Raw genomic sequence first — 19930 nt, 5'->3', positions numbered from 1 at the left:
TCACCCAATAATCTGTAGAGTTTTGCTGGCTGTGTGTAACTGGTGTTTTAGTGGTATAAAGTCTCAGCAACACTGTAGTTATGTTTATTACTCGCAATCCATAAAGATTTAAGTGGTGATTGGAACAGCTTTGGATAATTCACATCCCATTCTATGCTCTAATGGATGCAATATAAATGTTATACCCAAAAATGATCATTGCCAAGGAGAGCAGATGAACATGGCAAACAGCACACTGCTCCCTCAAACCACGAACCACTGCTCAGAATTCAGAGCATTCAGACACAATCTTTCAGAAAAGGGAGCTGCAGAGCAAAGGTGTAACAAGTACAGGCTCTTTGGAGCACTAATTAAAGGGCTTCCTCAGTTGTGCAGGATGGGGGGAGCAGCACAGGGGTTTCACCACATCTCCTAGGCAGCAGGGCTGCCTGAGGGCTGCCCTGACCTTTCACCCATCATCAGCTGGTTTATGATGTTCCATAGAATATTTGGTGTACAGGGTACAGTATGGCATTTTGTCAGCACTGTTGCTTGCAGCATCTTCAGTCCAAATGCAGATTTTATCAGGGTTGAAGGTGAAGAAATCACCCACAAGCTTGAAAGAAGACCAGAACAACATCAGCAGTGACAGCTCCTCTCTGGTCTTGAAAACGTCCTTCCTCCACTCATGCCCAGAGCTGAGGCTCAGGATAGAAGGGAACAAGCTGCAGAATAGCTGATCAGCACCTCAGCCCAGGGAGGGATGCCTGGATGGATGGGTGGCTCAGGAGGATGCCAACCACAAGGCAAGAACTCCAGCTGCCACAATTCCACGGCTTCTGAGTGGCACCCAAGCAGGAGGGCTCACCAGCTTCTGCAGTGCTACACAGGCAGGACATCCGCATCCCCAGCGGCACCGGGCAGGGATGTGTGCCATCTCACTCAGGGACAGAGTTCTCTCAGTGATGAAGGCAAGAAATTTAAGGTCAGTGGCAACAAGGATCCTTCTCACAAGTCAGGTGGGTGCTGGCTCCAAAGATCTTGTAGACATGGCCAACAGGAGCGCTGTGCATTGCTAACAGTTCTGGCTAGAAGGCCAGCAGCATGACTGCCCCGTGTAGTTAACACACATTGCCACAATGCAAAATCCTGTGTGGTCACTAGCATGCCCTTTTTATTTTTTCCCGGCAGTACAACATCAGATGCCAAATAACTCTGGTTGGAGAAGTGCCATGGAAAAGCAGGCACACATCACTAGGGATGCGGTATTTACAGCAAAGCTGTTTGTGTTATGATGTGCCCTGGCACTGGCTGTTTGGGTACATTAGGGGAGGCAAAATTACATCACCAAAGACACCCCTGGGTTCCTGCTGTGTCACACCACATGGGCACAGAGCAGCTGTAAATCTGGTCCAATATCTGGCTAGGCCAGGTTTGTTGCCGATTCGTGAGATCAGAGCAACAAAAAGCCACAGGAGGTTTCTGGCAAATCTGGTCCTCTGAATAGTGCAATATGAATGAAGTGTGACATCCTCCCCCCGAGTCAGTGTGCAGAACCTTGCCGAGCCATGCAGCCAGACCAAGAGCTCTGTCCCTCCCATCCAAATCCCAGTGATGTGAAGGGGGCAAAAGTCCATTGTGCTACCAGGTATTGGTTAGTACATTTTAAAGTGGTTTCTTAACTTGTTTTATTTTTAATCCCTGTTATTTTTACCTAATATGGGAATTTGACATATTTAGAGCACTCTCACTTATGCAGCGGCAATTGTTTTTCTCTAGTTTCTTATGACCAAAGCTGTCCTTGCTGGCTGGAGCATCCCTGGGATTGCTGATGTCAGCACAAACCAACCAACAATGTTGCAATGACAGTTTAGACATTAAATGCTCAGGTTTCTAAAATCCACCTTGTGTTGTCAAAGGAAAGGCAAGTGGACTAATGCACAATCAAACAAGCGTTTTCTTAATTCAGATTGCTTCCAAAAATCCTCTAGGGGAAAACTACTGAAAACACTGAATTAATTGTTCCTGTCGGTATCACTGGCAAACTCCACTGACTTCAGGGGAAGCTTGCTGCAGACACATGGGAAGCGTCACCTCTACCATGCTCTGAGAGGTAAATATCTGAAGGGGACAGGGAGAATGACCTCGAATGACTGCACTATTGCTCTGCACCGAGATTTCAGCCCCACACATGCAGCACCACAGGGAACCCCTCAAAGCCATCGTGCCACATCACCAGCCTTCCCTGCTCAGCTCTGATGGGCGGAAGGGAAGGTGATGTTAATGGGGCCTCTAGTCCTGCTCACGGGACCTGAGCAGGCCAGAAGGCCAGCAGCCCCCCACTGGGTCCCTGAACCAGTTGCATGGCCCCACAGGGCACTGAAAAATGCAGAAGTGAAGAGGGGGTACTCAGCTTAATTTGACAGGATACCATAAAAATCTTACTAACAACCACCTTAGTATCATTAAAATATAAAGATAGAAACAGCCCAGGAAGTGATACCAAATCAGTGACACCAGTGATTATTCTCTAGAGGGCATTGCTTGAGGTTAAAGACCCATCTAAATCAAATAAGGCACTTTATTCCCCCAAGCTCTATAAATTCCAGCCTGATCTGTAACTATTGAATGGGCTTTTTGTCAGATCTTGTTACTGAAATAGCTTCTGACTGGATACAAAACCTGCGGGTGAATGTATTGTCCAAGAGCTCCTCTTTCTGAGCTCAAATCTATCTGCCTGTCATAATTTACCAATTTAGCAGTGTCTCGTGCCACAATTTCATGTTTTGCTACGCACCCATGCGTGAGGGAGGGAAAGATTTCAGATGGAAATGGGCACATCATTAAAACCCACTATATTTGTTTAAAGACTACAGCTATGTGGTATTTCAAGCAGGAGCCCTGAAAATAAAAGCAGAAACCCCTACAGTCACTCACTATTCCTATTTGTTGCCTTCTGTCTCAGAAAGTGATCTTCTGTATTTCACACTGTACATTTAATATGGAATTCATGGAAAAAGCATGTCTTCTTTAAGAAATGAACACTTGGTTGCTTTTTGCTACCACTTCAGACCTGCACCATTTTTTTCGCTGCTCAGTGCTACCAGCAGTTGCACATCTACAACATTTAACATTTGAGGGATTGAAATGCTTTATGGGTTTGCAGAGGAAGGGATCAAAGCGGAAGCCATCTCGTTTGAAAAGACAAAGATCTTTCAAAATTAGAAGATTAAAACTCAGTGCCTCAAGCTCCGTATATCCCCAGGCACTAAGAAACACACTGCATGCTGATGGCTGGCGTAGTGCTCGGAGGCATTGGGCACAGCGATAAATCCCGCGGCAGAAGGATGTTGTTTTTCCTCAGCAGCAGAGCCAGAAGCGGTTCCTGCTGCTGAAGGCACTGAGGCTGTGGGTGCCAGTGAGCAGCATCCCAGGACTGCAGCTTCGTGCTGCCAGCACTGGCCGTGGGCTCATTTGGGGTCATCCCACAGCTGGGCAAGGATGCTCCTTCAGGAGGTCGCTGCAGGTTTTGCCTCTTTTGTGCATTTTGGTACTGTCACGGGATGACAAAATCTTCTCTACGAAACAGCACACAAAGTGGTTTTTAGCATTTCTTTACACTGTGGTACTGCCACAACAGAGCCCACAGCTATGAGAGATGGAGACAGGCAGTGGCTTCTCCTGCAGCACGACATGGGGTGTCAGCCAGTGGGGACTGCTTCTGTTCAGAGGGCCTTAGTGACTCCTGCACAGGCACACTGCTTGCAGTTTGGCTCTGACAGCAAATGCCTGCAAACCAGAGGCTTTGCAAAGGGTGGTGAACACAGCACAGCCATTTAGCACTAGGCAAATTATCTGTCGGGATGATCTTTTAGTTACTGTTGAGTGTTCAGTAGCTGCGAGAGTTCTTCGTAACTGAACTTTGTTCTAGTCTTCATGTGTTTTCCATAAACAGTGTTCAAGAAACACCGAACTGGCCAAAAGAACTCAAATTTTCAAGGCAGGCTGGAGCAATCACTGTATCCCTGTGGGATCTGTGGGTTTCTTCCTTGTAGTAACTTGGTATGCACTTTAAATTTCCATGTTTTAACTGGAAGACATACACAGATGCACAATGTCACTGTGACACCTACTCACACTCTGAATACACCTGCACAGAGCCAGAGGTGTTCCCAGCTGAGACTGCAAGATCCTGCAGAGAGTTTGCAGCCTATGTTTGCCAGCAGCGACTGTCTCTAGGAAAGTATATTTATATGTTTCATAAATGTAGCTCAAACAAATTAAACTCTGTACTAACAGTATCATAATCTAATAGAGATGCCAAGTGCTAATGCAATAATACATGCCTATTGGATTAGGAAATGCAAGCCGTAACAAGTCACTGTAGTTCATTCACAGCAGTGCCTGAGACTGGAGGTACAGATGTGCCGAGGGGGTGGGAGGAAGAACTACCCACACAGGGAGGCAGAATCAGGGAGGGCAGATGCTTGATATCATGCTCAACCATACAACATCTGAACTAACAGGTATCTTTCCTGTCATTGCCTGGATCCTTCTAACCTGGAAGGATATGAGCAAGAGACTCAACTTACCTTGTGCGTGGGCTATCCCCTCACCTTCTCTTTCTCTTGACTCTAGACACATCCATTTTTTCCCCCATCTTCCATGATTTGTTTTCCTCTTGGGATGGCTTCTTCTGCTTCCTGTTCTCAGGCTCCTCAGGTGGGTGCTGCTTACTCCAGAGGCTACACAAGACTTTCAAAGAACAGCTACGTTGCTGGTATAAAGCTAGAGGTGTCTGACCCATGATTACAGTGCTGGCTAGCACACAGAAATCCACCAGAGAAGCACAAGTGCCTGCGTCCTCCAACGTGAGCTCAATGCTGAAACATCAGAATTACTTCGAAGAAGAAGAAGAAAGGCATTTACTTTTCCCTTTGTATGCAAAGTGACAGCAGCGACCATTAAAGAGGAAACAGCCAAGCCCAGACCCTCAGGGAGATGGTCAAAGGAAGGCACCTGCTCCCACTGCTGGAAGCCCCACTTCGAGCTGCTCGTTTTCCTTTTTCCTCCCTCAGTCCCAAGGAGCTGTGCCTTGGCTTTTCCCACACTGATGCTTACAACACAGGACAAATGACTCATGAAAGCAGTTTATGGATATTAACCATTCAGCACTACAGGTATTACCCAAGTGAGTCCAGGAGTCATAAGTCTTTCTCTAAGATTCCTTATGGCCATAAAGGCAGGATTAGTACCTCAGCATGAGGCCTGGCTCTCCCACAGCTAACACTGCACAAGCACGTTTCCTTGCACACTCAGCTCCACCTTCAACAAGGCAGCAAAGCTAGTTCCCACAATGCTAAAGGTTATGCAGGCAAAACAAAGCAGTTCCTAATTCTCAGATGCCAGCCCTGGCTCTACCAGCCTGGGCAACCTGCTCATCCCAAATTCTCGTTCTGAGTCTCCTCAGGAAAATCAGGAAAATACCAGGAAAATACCCAGGAAAATACCCTCAAACAGCACAGATATTTCAGCAAACCAGAGCAGGATCTCTGCCCTTCTTGGCAATGCTCTAAGCGAGATGCTCCAGTGAACTCCTAGAGCATTAAGACTTCATTATTGGCACAAAACATACACAGTATTATTTCCTAATATGCTATAAAATAATAGCTGTCAATTAAACACATACTCTGATGTCTTCCTTTTAAAGTATTCTTTTGCTTTATCACTAACTTGCACAATACGATAATTTCATATTACTTTCCTAGCTCTGAGCATGAATTAGCTCTGTGCTACTGTCGCTGGCTCTGACCAGCCATTTTATCTTTTTTCCAGCTCATAACCCAGGCCCATAGAATGTGTGGCAAGTAAATTCATGCTGATTAACGTAATTTCTAACAAATTGCTCAAATAAATTGAGTTGCATGTTTTTAAGATAGCCATTTCCTTAGGGAAACTTGGGAAATACTTCCTTGGGTAAATATTCTCTTTAAAGCAGAGCACGTTTGGCAATGGCACTCTTTAGATGTCAGGTATCATCTAAAGTAATGCAGAACAGATTTCTTCTAAAAATAAGCCACTTAAAAAAATTATGCCACAAATGCTGACGGCTCTGCTGAAAATGTATCAAAGCAAAACAGCACAAAGAAATGGGGGAACAAATTCCATCTGCTAAGGGCCACACTCTCATTTCGGAAGGGCTTGGGAATGTGATGCTTTATGGAGCGTGGCTCTGAGGGCAGAACTCAACTGGCACACTGGAAAAGTCATCCTGTGATTAGAAAGAAACAACTGAGAAATGGAGTAGTATTGCATCACATGTCATTTCAGATGTACTCCAAAAGAGATATCAGCCTAAAAAGGAATATGTTAAAGAAATTAAGTCAAATAATTAGTAAGGAATCTTGGCATGCAAAATTGGTGAGATGGGGCACTCAAACATTCTCCTTCTGTGTTGGTTGTCATTAAATGTTTCCGTGAAGGTGTAAGAATACAAGAAATGTATCAACAGCAGAACTACAGAAATTTATCTTAGCAGAAAATTGTTCCTATGCAGCTGAATAATTAGTTTCACTTAAGTCACTCAGCCTGCTACCACCGTCTGCATCCCCTTTTCTCTACTGCTTGTTAAATTCCTATTCAGCCATCACTCAGATACGATTGTATAATAAACAAAATAATTAGTTTCCAAACTCATAATACACTGTAACATATTTCCTGGAATATGTTTGGGTTTTTTTAATAAATGCTATTTTGCATTCTCTCACGATTGAGAACTCAGCTCACATGTACCGGAGAATCTGAAGATGGTATAATTTGCTATGAACCCAACAGATGAAACTAAAACCATGCTCATTTAGGAGAACTAAGTGAACACATTCTGATGCATGTACCAGAATGTCTGCACCAGCCAAGTCAGCACACACATATTGACAAGCATCACAGACAAATCATGTATGGATGCAGCACATTCCCTTTTGAACTTCTTAAATAAGGACCAAAGGGTAACTCCCTTCACCAGGGCAGTATCAACAGCAAGACACTGCAGGGCAGACTGGCACCCTCTGCTCCACACCAGTGCTGGCATATACTGGTAGCACTGAAAATGAGACATGTGTCAGCTTGGGCCTTTAAAACAATAAAACAGCACAATCTTTTTAGTCTTAAAGTACACATGGACCTCACAAGCATGAGATGCTAACAGGACTAACCTTGCAGTCTGTGTCACCAAACAGATCCCAAAACTTGCAGGAAGTCAATTTGAATACCTTTTCTTTTTCCTGCTACAAAACTCAAAATCCTTGTGAAATCTGAAGTGACTGTTTAATTCTCCACTGGTGATGAAGACACAATAACAAGAGGTGAACTCACAACTTGGAAGCATTCATCTCCAAGTACAGGTGAACCACATGCTAACCGCAGGGAGAAGGAGCATGGGAGGGCATTTCTGGGTCCTGGGTCCTGTGCGGGACAGCGCTGGGTACTGGCAGAAGCAAACAGGCTGCACACTTACCTCTGGCTTTCAGCACAAGCTAGAATATCAGACTGCAGAGGAATTCAGTTTAAGACACTGGCACCATCAGTTTACAGTGGCTCACAGCTACACACACCTCTTTGGAAGTAGGTAGAAAGCAGTTGATTACAAACTCAGGACAGCTGTTTCCCAAGCCTGGGTCTCTACTGGCGAAGCTGAGAGAAGTGTTCTGTCAGCTCAGCCACTAGAGAGAGCTGCCCCGAGTGAGTAATGGTCCCTGTGCTGCCCTGTGAGACAGGGTGCAAGGTCTACATCTCTACTTGAGGCACCTTCACCACCCCATCCCCTCTGATCCCCCCAGCTGCCACCTCCTTTAAGGAGAAAAAAAGAACAATTTTGACATGACTTCTCTGAAATGCTCTATAAACGAAGCCATGTTCATAGAAACAATTAACCAGAGAATGGGATGAGATGACAAGGGCAACTCAGGGTTCTGATGGGAGGAAGGAGAGGAGAGAGAGGTCAGTGAGTGTTGGGGCTGTCAGTGCCTGGAGGGCAGCACTAGTGCTCACCTTCTCAGGAGGGCTGCAGGGCCCCTGTGGGGCTGGGGATGCCTGAACTGGGCATTAGTGGCTGTCGATGGGGGTGTGTGCCCAGGAAGGCATCTCCCCATCTGCTGCAACACCACGGCATCGCAGCCTGCGGCACTCAGTGCCTACAAAGCACTACTTGGAAAGAAAGCCACCTTCATAACAAAAAAGCCCTTTGATTTACATCTCTGGAAAGAACAGCTAACCCCTTCCCTGCCTCCCCTAGTCTAGTCTTCGGTGGGAGGGCTTTTCTGGCCCACATTCTCCTCCCTGGGGACTTCTGCTGTGCCCCCGAGAGGCAATATCTGCAGCTCAAACAAACAAGCAGTCCTTCATCACAGCATGTCATGACAAACTGCAGAAAGACACTGCTTTGTGATTTATGGATTAAACCAGCAAGGCACACATTGTGTTTGCTCCCCTTCCCTCTTCACTGGATACCAAACCATGCTACAACAGCAGACCTGAATCCACTCCCTTAACATTACCTGACCAGAGCCAAGGGATGGCATTGCTCTTTGTAAAAGGTCTTCCAGCACAAGTTAAAAATAGAATGGCCCTGCCCTAATTGTGACCATTTTTAAATCCTTTTACGTTTTCTGAGGGCTGAAAGTATTAGTTGGCTGGGCTTAATTCAAGGAACTCAAGGCAATGGAGTTCACTGAAGCTAGTTTGTACAAAGCGTTTTCTTTCATGGAAGCAGCATGAGACAATGAGGTGCTGGATCCCAGGAGAATGTTAAATGTTTAATATACTGGCATGTATAACATTATATATAAATGTTATGTGAAGGATGAGCAGCAGAGCTAGAAAGCATAAAAAGGCTCGTGCTCATCTTCAGGCTGCTGTTGAGCACTGCAGACCTCCAGTTATCGATCAAACCTGAGTTCGAGAGCTTCTCCTTCCTTTATTATTACACAGTGGCCTGTGCTAACATCAGAGATGAGTAGCTGAGCAATTTGCTACATAGCCAACTGTAAGCAACTCTTATTAATAGAATGCAGCAGTAATTTGCAGTAATTGTCCGAAACTGCAGTTTATTGAAAATACTGTTATTATTGATTTTGGACCAAAGCTGGAGCATTTTTATAAGTGAGATTAGGAGTTACTGTTCGTAAGGAACTGGTTTTCCTGCTGTAGGAGAGTGTCACTATGAAAATTAATCTCAGTGCTTTTCAGTATAACAGGGTATTTGAAATTAATTCACCTGTAATTCCTGTACCCAAGGTGACCAATTGTACCCAGCCTATTCTAGCTACAGCTTCTCCTCACCAGGCTAAAGACCACAGAAATTACCAGTGTTAAGGCTGGCAATACGAAAGCACACTGGTTTTGTAATACAGGAGCTCAAGAAAACAACTTTGAAAGTGTCAGTACCCTGCAGGCTGCCTGGAAGACTGGGGGAAGCCTTGGCTCAGCAGAAGGCAGCGACAGTTTTGCCAATACTGTCACTGGAGTTGGGATTTTAATCCATGCCTGTATGAAAAGCACAGCAAACACAGATGTAGTGCTCCTGCACAGGTGTGTGCAGAAGACTCGTCAGTGGCCTATCAAAGGTGACATTTGAATAGTCTAAGCAAAACTACCAAAGCCTCTTTCCTCGAGATTCATTTCCAGTTTTGTGCATCAACACACTTCCCTGCAGCAAGCAACATACCTTTCAGTTTCACCTACTGCAAGCTCCAGCTCCTTACACATTACCATCACTGCTATTATTTTACCATTAACAGGTAACTGCCATCTATCTCTGTGTAATGTCTTTGCTACAATTGTCTTTTCTCCCAGCCCCACACTGCAATTAGATGAGCAGCCACTCTTTCCTTTCCTGAGCTACAGACCCATACATGCAGCTCTCCTCCAGAGACGAGGCTTCTTCCCAGGACCTCTGGTGGCACCAGTTCAGCACAGCAAAGCAGCGTGGGCTGGTACTGGTTTGCTTGAGCCCTCTCTAATGAAGGAGAAGGAAGCCCTCACCTCCATGTCTGTGCTGGCAAAAAAAGGCCTCTCAAAAACCACTCTGCATCACAGCTAAAGCATGGGGAAGGACTGAAGCCTTGTCCTCAGGGCTTAGTATGGCGGCCAGATGTAAATGCCATACTAAGCCTAAGGTTCCTTGTACAGCTACAAGTACTGATTTGCTCTGTGTAGGTCCCACCAAGACTAGACTTTCTATCTGTTAGTTAAATAAGGTTTCCAAGCTTGACCAAGCCTGCTGATGATATTAAATAAGACCGTTTCTTTGAAAGAGCTACTGGCCGACCAAATGGTTTTTCTTCCCCACCAGAATTATTCAAATGGTTTTAACGTACATTCTTTTTTGTGATTTTTGATATTTTTTTGTCCTTGAGAAGTGAAATAACAGCCTTGCCGATTACTCTTTGCTAAGGTACCCGATTGTGGTGACATTGAGGCTGACCTTGGAGTCACCTCCCCCGCTGCCGCACTCTCCTTTGTCGTACCACCATTTGTTTTTCAATTTGTCCAAGAGGCCTTGCTCATTCAGTTTTAATACTGCCAGGTTAACAGCATTTCTTGAAACGATAAAACATAGCTTGTAAGAAAAAATGCACAAATGCTTAGGAAATCGTAACGTATAAAAAAAGGAGCACAAGAGGACAAATTGGCTAAAATTTCACAGAACGTGGAGCTATCAAAATGTCTGTACAGCAAATACAGGGTTAAATATTGGAAGGTGGCATGGAGGATAACATCTGCTCAAAACTGAAGTGTGCGGGATGGGGAAATCGTCTTTGAGAAAAAAAGTAACAAGAACACCACATCATGCAGTTAACATTCGTCACATATGGCAGGTTAACTCGGCTTTTACCATTTAAATTGAAAAAGCCATTGAACTGTAAAATTAAAACAGCAACAAACAATCAGAGAGGACAACACGAAGAGAACACTAAAAAAAATGGATGCATTAAATAAACAAAACCATAATTTACCGTCTTATTTAACTCCATGGAATATTGAAGATTTTAAACTTTAAAGTTACCTCAAAATCCACAAGAAAGAAAATGACAACACAATACATCAGGGTAGGTGGAATACTATAACAACATGGATATTGTTATATTATTCCACCCACCTTAATGCTGAGCCTTTGGGGGTTGCTACACCATAGCCCTTGGAATCCAGGTTGCCGCCAACTTTCATGGTGTCGCACGGCTTGCGCTGCTCGATGTACTCGTTCATCGTGGACTCCAGCAGGAAGGCAAACTTCCCCTTCGACTTCCGCACCCTCGCCACCCCATCCGCCGTCGTCTTGGTGAACACGGAAGGCTCGGCTGACTTCATGTATGACCACATCTTCTCGTAGACGGCTATTTTTGACCTCTGGGAGAGATGGAAGGAGAGAAAGGGAAGAGCCATGTTGGGACGGGCACAAGGCTGAGCTCCTTGGGCTTAGCTCAGTGGTATAATTAACACCCTATACCTGATTAACAAATAAAGAAGTCAAGGTAGCTTGGAGAGAGACACATTGCCCCTGAACAACGACCAAGCCATAAAATGGTTGGGGAGGGGAAAACATCTCTCAGACATTTATTCTACTAATTGCCATGTAACTGGCAGGCAGAATGAGAAACAGCGTGTGCCCATCCTAGCGCCTCAGTTCCTGCTCTGCGGTGGGTTTAACCGCCTGCATGCTGCTCTGCTACTGAACCAGAGGGAGCTCGTTACATTCGAGCCCATTCATCACAGCCAAGAGATGCCGAAGAAGCCTCTCCACTCCACAGCAATCCTCAGCGCTGTTTTTTGTGCTAACCTGCAGCTAGGAAACACCGACACTTGCTTATTACAAGTTCCCAGCAAGGCAGGAGTCTGCTTTTCACAGCGGCGATGGCAGGTCTATGATATAGAAGACCAGGACAGCTCTCGTGGCTTCTAAAAGCGATGCCCATATAACAGATACAAACAGTAATTACAAAAACCTTTATGAAGCAATACTCAAACTTTCAAAATTCGCTTTCACATTTTCCTAAGACAACAAACAAAATATTAGTAATAAGCTGAAAAAACTTCCTGTTAACTGCTTGCATGTCAAGCAGATATATCTGTTTTCTCTCATTTTCCTCATTTTGAGACTGAGCCAATCCTAACAGCCTCTAGCTCAGCATACAGGTTTTGTAAACCTGGCAATGTTGAGAAATGTGTTACTTCCCCTTCTCCGTCTTCCCAACCAGTAACATTTAAACCGCCCTCAGCTCTTAAAGCCACCTCCAGACTCTAAGGATTCGTATCCTGGACTGCCAGTTAAACTTTTCTGCTTGGTCGACAGAAGGCTGTAATGCCAACTGTCTAAAGTCTAGAAATCCAAAGGATTTATATAAGGCTTTTGGTCCAAGCTGTGGGTATCTGGAATTTATGCCTCCTACTCCTTGCTAGTTTCCTGTCCACAGTTTTCCTTGCAGAATGGAAATGAGGCAGGCAGTAGCTAAATCTAGTTTGAATTTAACTAACTTGTGGCAGAAGACTGTTAATGTCCATCAGCTTGATGATTGAGACATGTTTCTTCCTTATTCTGGACAATTTAATGTGTTTTGAATAATGCAATGCTTAACAACCAGCCTCCAAACATTTTGAAAAGAGTAAGCCCTGACTTCACCCTTCTTCAAGTTCACATGCTCAGCTAGTGTTGCTATGATGGATGGAGAGTAGCACAGAGGGCAAGATTTTATTTTAATTACCCTTCTTGATGAGCTGAAAAACAAGTGAAAATGAAAACCAATTAAAATTAGCCCAATCAACAACAGGAAATCAGAGAGACAACAATACAGCATAGCTTCGTTAGGAGCTAGCTGGGTGGTGGGTGTGAAAAACAAGCAAGAGGGATTTCGACTGAGAGCACTGTTTGGCCAAAGATGGGCTGTATGACTACATTTGTCCAGCATCTGGAGTGAAGAAGTGGTGAGAGAAAGTGGGATATAAATGGGGCCTGAAATGGTCCTTGCACTGGTAAAACCCTGTTTTGGTGGGGAGTGTGGTTGCTCGCTGCCTCCACCAGCCTTGGGCCATTGGGTTTGGACAGAGGCAGCCCTGAGTCCCAAGATACAAATACAGCTTTACTCTTATCTCTCAGCAAGCTAAAGTGGCTAGCATTCAAAACCTGTGCATTCATTACCTATGCTTTTGCTTGTTTTCCTCCACAGACCATGCCTTTAATTGTGCAGATAGACCAGAATTTCTTTTCCTTTTCGTCTCCTAACTCTTACCGGAATGTCTGTCTTTAGCAAGTTCTTTCATACCCTTTTCCAGCTGGCCAGACTACCTAAAAGCAATTGCCAGTGCAACTGTGCATTGTTAATAATAACAGTTATCTGATGAGTGCCAACAGCATGCTCAGGGCTGCAAATGGTCCAAACAAAGCACACTCCCTGCTTCAAGGGCAAAGTGTGAATATCATCATTCATGCTTCAAAAAACCAAATTCCACAACTCAAAACCAGATTTCTTTTCAGCTTTAACAAATAGCCTAAACTTTATAGTTTGCTTCCTTCACTTAACTCTTTTGGATGGTGCGGTCAATAAAACAGTACATTTCTATGTGATCATTGCCCACCTCATATTCTGCCAAATTGTATTTTTGTAGTGTCTTGTTATTATCAAATTAACTGAATGAGTATAGTGGTCTGATCTAGTAGAAGTAGATGAAAATGGAGGCTAGAAATGAACACAGCAGGTATTGACTGGGAAAGGTCAAAATAAGATGAACAGTGCACATGTTGGTTTTGGAGTAGCCAGAGCCTGGCTGTGGGAGTCTGGATGATGATCCATGGGTGTCCCTGGAGTGGGGACCAGGGAGGCAACGGGCTCTGGCCACTGAATCCTGCTTGGTGAGTGATGCTCTCTGCAGCCATTCCCCTAAATCCGTAAGTCCAAAATAATGATTTATGATGAAGCTTCTTAGAGAAAGGGACAGGGGCACCAGAGGAGCTGTGAAACCTGCAAACCTTCTCAGAAATGCTGTATTTTACACCTGCAAAATGACACGAAACGGCTTGACTAAAGCTGGTCAAAGATATAATAAGATGAAATGAAAGACAGTATTTTGGGTAAATATTTTCATTTTTCCAATTTTCCAATTGCCTCCAAATTAAAAACAGACCAAAAAACCCAGAAGCCCCTGAAAGACTTTCAGGAAAGGAAAATTTCTTTTCTTTCTAAGTATAAAGCTGCAAATCCTGTGCTGAAAGAACATTATCACCCATCTGTCCTCCTCTGCAGACATTCCTGCCTGCGAGTCCCTCCAGGAGTCTGACACCTGCAAGAGGGGCCAGACAGGAGCAACCAAAGAGAAAGGATTTACACCCTGTGAAATAAGGTAAGGTCTGACAGATCTGCTAGAGTTCAGCGGCAGTAAAACATTTTCCCTCTCATTAAAGTGTTACTTCTAAAGAGATATTTAGAAAAAAAGCTTAAAAGCAGAGATTTAAACCATTTCAAAGCCCATAACTGCAGTAACTCCCTATGCTCTGCAACTCCTATTTCATTGCTTTGATATTGCTCTCAAGAAGTCTGCCACACACATTTCCTCAGGATTTCAAGGGGATATTATTATCACTTTTTTTTCTTAAAAGCAACATTTTTAGTGTTTCATCCAGGCCCTGGGACACATTAAAGCGTCTTTTCATTATCGCAGCCTTACTGCAGATATAAATAGAGCTGGCCTTTGCTTTGTCGATAATGCTGGCTTTTTCTTTATGTGGAGATGTTTATGCAGAATCATAGAATAGTTAGGGTTGGAAAGGACCTCAAGACCACATAGTTCCAACCCCCCTGCCATGGGCAGGGACACCTCACACTAAACCATCCCACCCAAGGCTTCGTCCAACCTGGCCTTGAACACCGCCAGGGATGGGGCACTCACAACCTCCCTGGGCAACCAATTCCAGTGCCTCACCACCCTAACAGGAAAGAATTTCCTCCTTATATCCAATCTAAACTTCCCCTGTTCAAGTTTTAACCCGTTACCCCTTGTCCTGTCACTACAGTCCCTGATGAAGAGTCCCGAGCAACACACACCTCAGCACCTCCTCATTCTGAGGAGTCACTTCATGTTACTCACTGGTACCTCAATGCACACTGCTTCTGGGTAGCAGTGCATTCAGTCTAAAAGAAGGTGCCAATTCAGTTAGTCCACAATTTCAACACTGTCATTCCCATTCTCCTAGTTTTGGTGTGTGTTTGGCTACAGTACTGAAATGAAAAACCAAACAAACCCACAATGTGATGCAGCATCAAGAAGGGCAGCTGGACAGGGCGGGTGTGCAGTAGGCAGTGGGAATGAGGCAGCTTTACCTCTCAGTTACAGTTATTTCTTCAATCCATTCAACAATAAAGCCCCAGCAACCAGGGCTCCAGCTGAGTGGGACCAAATGCCTTAGGTTCACTTTTGCACATCCCAAACTGCCTACAGATATATTGCACATCTTGGATGATTCCTTGACATTGGCTAAATCCAGCTCTAAAATATCTTTGTGACTGAAGCCTTCTCCCACTGACCGAATTACCTTTTCCCCTCTGCAGGCAGTTGTCTCACACTTCTGTGATAAGTGACATTGTGTCACCTCCTCCATTACCGAGTAGCAGAAAAGCTATCCTATTTGAAAGAAACAGCATTTTTCCCTCTCTAGTTACAGTATGTTACAGGGATGCCCTTTGCCTGTTTTAGAATGTTTTGCCATCTCTGCACTTTCTCTGCAACCCGCAGGTCTTCTTCAAAATGCCCATCTCATGCACCCTGCTGGGATATTTTATTAAAGTGACCAAAATGCTCCTTTGTTTCTTATAACAGGAACCAGGAAATTAATTCTCAGCAGTCAAGCTCAAAATGTTCTCTTATAGGTGACTGCTGTTGACCAGGCAGTCATGAGCCAAACCCACCCAAACCAATTTTACTTTTAAAATTAACTTATGTATTCTCCCTTTACTCTGTATGTTTAAAATTTCAGACTACACTGATCTTAATTTTCTTACCTCTGTCTTCAAAACTAAGTGATAGATAAGATTAAATAAAAGTGATAAATAAGCTCAAATAAAACAGGGAGGTGAGAAAGAGATAAAGTCCCCCCAGTAATCCAAGAGGTAAGCTATAAGGAAGAACAGGAGACTGCTTCAGCTTCATGCTGAGCAATATCAGTGTAAGAAACAGGAACAGGTGTACTGGAGAGGCAGAAGATCCAGAAGGAAGCCAGCTACAGCTGCGTGGTCTTAGGGCTGGGTCCAGGCTACGTAAACTTTAATACACTTTGGAGTTGGCCAGCATACACTGAAATGCAGTAAATCCAACAGGGAAGTGCAGCAAATGGGAGTGAGACAAGTGCAAAGTGGATGGAGCATCCTGACCATAGCATGCACACAAACGTTGGAAGAGACATCAACAAAGGGCCTGAAGCAGCAAAGGTGACACATTCCTCTGCTACATCAGCCCTGTGACCACTTTACAGCTCTTTAACTAGGGAAATTCATAGCCCTAAGTCAGACAGATGTTGCTGATACAAAACACAAAGGTCTGTACTAAAAACAGTGCAGGTATTTATTCTGCATAATATATGCTGCCTTTATATACATGCACGCCTCACTGATATGAACTTGGGTAGTTAAGTGTGAACCTTAGCTTCATTATCATCACTCACTGCTTTTCTTCCACATGTGCAATTAGCTCTCCTACAGCAACTAATGAACACAGTAGCCTATGAACCATTAAAAAGCAAGTTATTAGACAGGAGTGAAAACATGCCAGAAGACGGCCTTGGTATCACTGCTGGTGCCTGGCCTGGGGATCACTTTGCAATCCACTGGTTTTAGGAAGTTGCTTTCTTGGACTCTCAATATGGCAAACTGCAATGCAGTGGCTACCATTGTCTTGCTCTTTTGGATAAGGCCTTGATCTGATGCCTTTCTGCCCCACCACGTTGGGTCAGCTCTGCCTCTTTGGGAGGAAATCTGGGCACATGCAGGCTGGCGTAATGACGCTACATTAATAATAGGAACATGATTAATAAGGTTCCTCTCTGAGATTTCCAAGCTTTTTACTGAGAAGGCAAAAATAGCTCTCACAAAGGCCAGAGGGCACCATTAGTCCCCTTTCCCAAGTGCAGACATGAAAGTACAGCTGTCATTTACTGGAGGTCATAGGGCAAAGTCTTAACAGATCAATGTCACAGCTTTTAGCCACAGATAACTTGTGATGCCAGCAATTTACTTACCTATATGGACAGAAAAATCAATCCCATCATTACACGAACCTTTTGTTTTTATTACATTCTCAGCAGAAGAAAGTAGGTCAGATGCCATGAGCATGCACAGGGCATCCCTCTTTCAGCACGGCCAACCTAAACTCTACTAAACTCTACCCACGGTTCGTGAATTGGTGGGATGCTACAGGAAAGCAAGGTTCAAGCATGTGTAAGTAAACTAGCCTGTATATTTGCAGAAATACACAGATCTTTGATAACATAGGCATAAATGTAAAAGAAAAGGTGAACTGGTGAATAATAGTATTTCACAGTCAAGTCTGTGATGGGAGACACTGTCATGTTGGTTTGTTGTTTAAACTAATGATGGCATAACTTCTACTCTGGAAATGGCACTTTCCCAATTGGGGCAGTTGGAAAACTGAAGATCAGAAGAGCTGAAGGATCAGACTCATGAACCCTGGGCTGCCCGCTTTGCCCTAAGATCCCCTGTGTTCCCTATCAAGATTCAGACAACTCCTATATGGGGGCTGTGGGGACACTTGCTGTCTTTTGAAGGCAGCCCTCTGAACTCACAGGCAGTGTTTCTTGCCTGACCAGAGCAGGGATAGGAGTCCAGTAGGAGCTTATGGAGGAGGCAGTGATGGGGAAGGAGGGCCAAGGACAGCTATGCACAAAGTGCAGCTGGAAAGCAGCCTGCAAAGAGCCCCTCCAGGCTTCAGCAACACTACAGTATTTCCACACCTGACATACACACTGGCCTGATTACAAAAGGAACTTTATCCTATGAAAATAACACAATATTGAAGGAGTTTTCTTTTGAGACTCACTTCCTGTGCACCATGGTCATTTTGAAAACATGAGCTTTGGCAGCAGGCAGGTAATATGCTGTAGCTGCTTTAACAGTCATCTTTTCTGGAGTGAGCTGGACTCATACTAACTCAGACAAGCAAGTGGTCACTCTGACTGTAACTGGACTTCACTGCCATGTCAGTCACAGTCTGAATAGCACAATGTACATCAAGATTTTAAAATGCTCTTTTGTCCACAACACTGAACTTCAGACTATGCTTATATTCACTCCCTCACTTTACTGCTGCCATTCATTCCTCCTTGTTGCAATACTGATCAGGAAATTAAAATGGAAGTCTTCACCAAGAGACAAGCTGCCTTTGTAAATCCCCTGTGATCCATGGCCAGAGCCAGAGCCCTAACCGAGGAAGCGCACTGCATGGCTGCATGGGGAGACAGCAGGGGATGGGTAGGACAGGGATCTGCATGGCTGGGCTGTGACATGTGTCTGTCTGCCCTGGGAGCAGGAGGCAGCATGCACCCAAGCTGGCTGGAGGGAGCGATTACGTCAGCCTCCAGGCTAAGGGGTATCTCCCCAGCAGTGACATACTTAGCACAGTAGTCCTGTCTGCACAGCTGAGCAGCACACCAGCCCTGCTCTGGATTTGGCCCGTAATAAATTAACAGAGAACGGCATTTCCAGCACATGATCTGAACACTGTCAGGTCTAATGAGTCTGTAGCTCCAGACAGAACAGGCCAATATACAGGCAATGATGGAGAAGTCCCAGTGGACTGCAAGAGGGGATGTTTCACATTCGCATCATCAGAGTTTCTAAACCTTCACATATTTTCTAATTATGCAAAAGAAACAGTAGCAGTGCTGTGAGTAATTTATCAGCACCCATGTATTTTAAATGAATCCATAGTAAGGATGTATTCATGTTACAGAGCAGCATTATGTAAAGCAGGAGAGACTTGAAAACCCATGGTCCTGGCTGTCTTGAGCAATGTCATTATCATTATCACAGAGCTGCTCTCCAAAAAGTAGAGCATTCAAACAGCAAGTGATTTTGCCCCGAGGCGCTCTCTGCTTGCCTCTGTGGTGCAGACACAGTTACAGGGTTAACCCACTGCTGGCTGCTGTGCAAGGCTCTGCCGTGGGCTGCATTCACACACAGTGCCTGATCCATCGAAACTGGTCATCTCAGCAGCACAGCCAGAAACCCTGTTCTTACAGAGATCAGCTTAGGAGCAGCATCAAGACATCGGTGAGCTGGAAAGCCTAAGCCACAAACACAAGCAGAGCTGATAGACAAATGCCATCTGTTATTGAAAACAAAGGAGAGATTTATTCAACTATTTGTTATTGTTAACTGAAAGCTTTGTTAAATCCTAGCTGCCTGCTGAAATTAGTAAAATGGTTCAGTCACCTAAACTCCAGTACCACCCAGCGCTTCCTTTCCAAGGAGTGGATGAGGGATGAGCTGTTAATTTTAGTTCCTGTAAGGATATATATTCCTCTTCAATCTATAGGCTTAACGACATTAGATCACTTCATGGGAAAGTATTTCTTTTGTCATTATGTCACATTTGATTTCCTGCTGTCTTTAGCCATGTGACAGAAAGGCAATTCAACAGATTAAAAGAAAGAACCCCCCCAAGTAGACCATTTACTATTCGTGCAATGGAGAGGCTGTGATCTCTCTGCACGTGTACATCCACCTTTTCATATGTGTGCACACCCCCACCAATATCAAACAGGGAAGGGAGAGACAACATTTTTCACACTTCCTGTGTTGAAAAACAGTTAAAACCCCAGCACTTTTTCTTATTAATTGCTGCCACATTGTCTATCAAAGATCTATACAGCTCGTATTTGAAGCTATCATTTTTC

At 44.4% G+C, this 19930-nt stretch overlaps 1 protein-coding gene across 4 annotated transcripts in view; it reads right to left on the bottom strand.

Annotated features, from left to right (window-relative positions):
- Positions 1 to 19930, bottom strand: part of GRIA3 (glutamate ionotropic receptor AMPA type subunit 3) — a 154104-nt gene that overhangs the window by 9282 nt on the left and 124892 nt on the right. For 3 of the 4 annotated variants that reach the window (XM_065689172.1, XM_065689171.1, XM_065689173.1), the window contains one exon: positions 11135 to 11382. In XM_065689172.1, the coding sequence (XP_065545244.1) occupies positions 11135 to 11382 (248 nt within the window). Of the gene's footprint in view, positions 1 to 10459; positions 10575 to 11134; positions 11383 to 19930 lie in introns of all 4 variants that reach the window. The other variant, XM_065689175.1, reaches the window with a different exon arrangement.

This window comes from Lathamus discolor, chromosome 9 (assembly GCF_037157495.1).
Source record: "Lathamus discolor isolate bLatDis1 chromosome 9, bLatDis1.hap1, whole genome shotgun sequence".
Lineage (NCBI taxonomy): Eukaryota > Metazoa > Chordata > Aves > Psittaciformes > Psittacidae > Lathamus > Lathamus discolor.
Note: the sequence above shows the minus strand (reverse complement) of the source record. Positions and strands in the feature narration are given on the sequence as shown.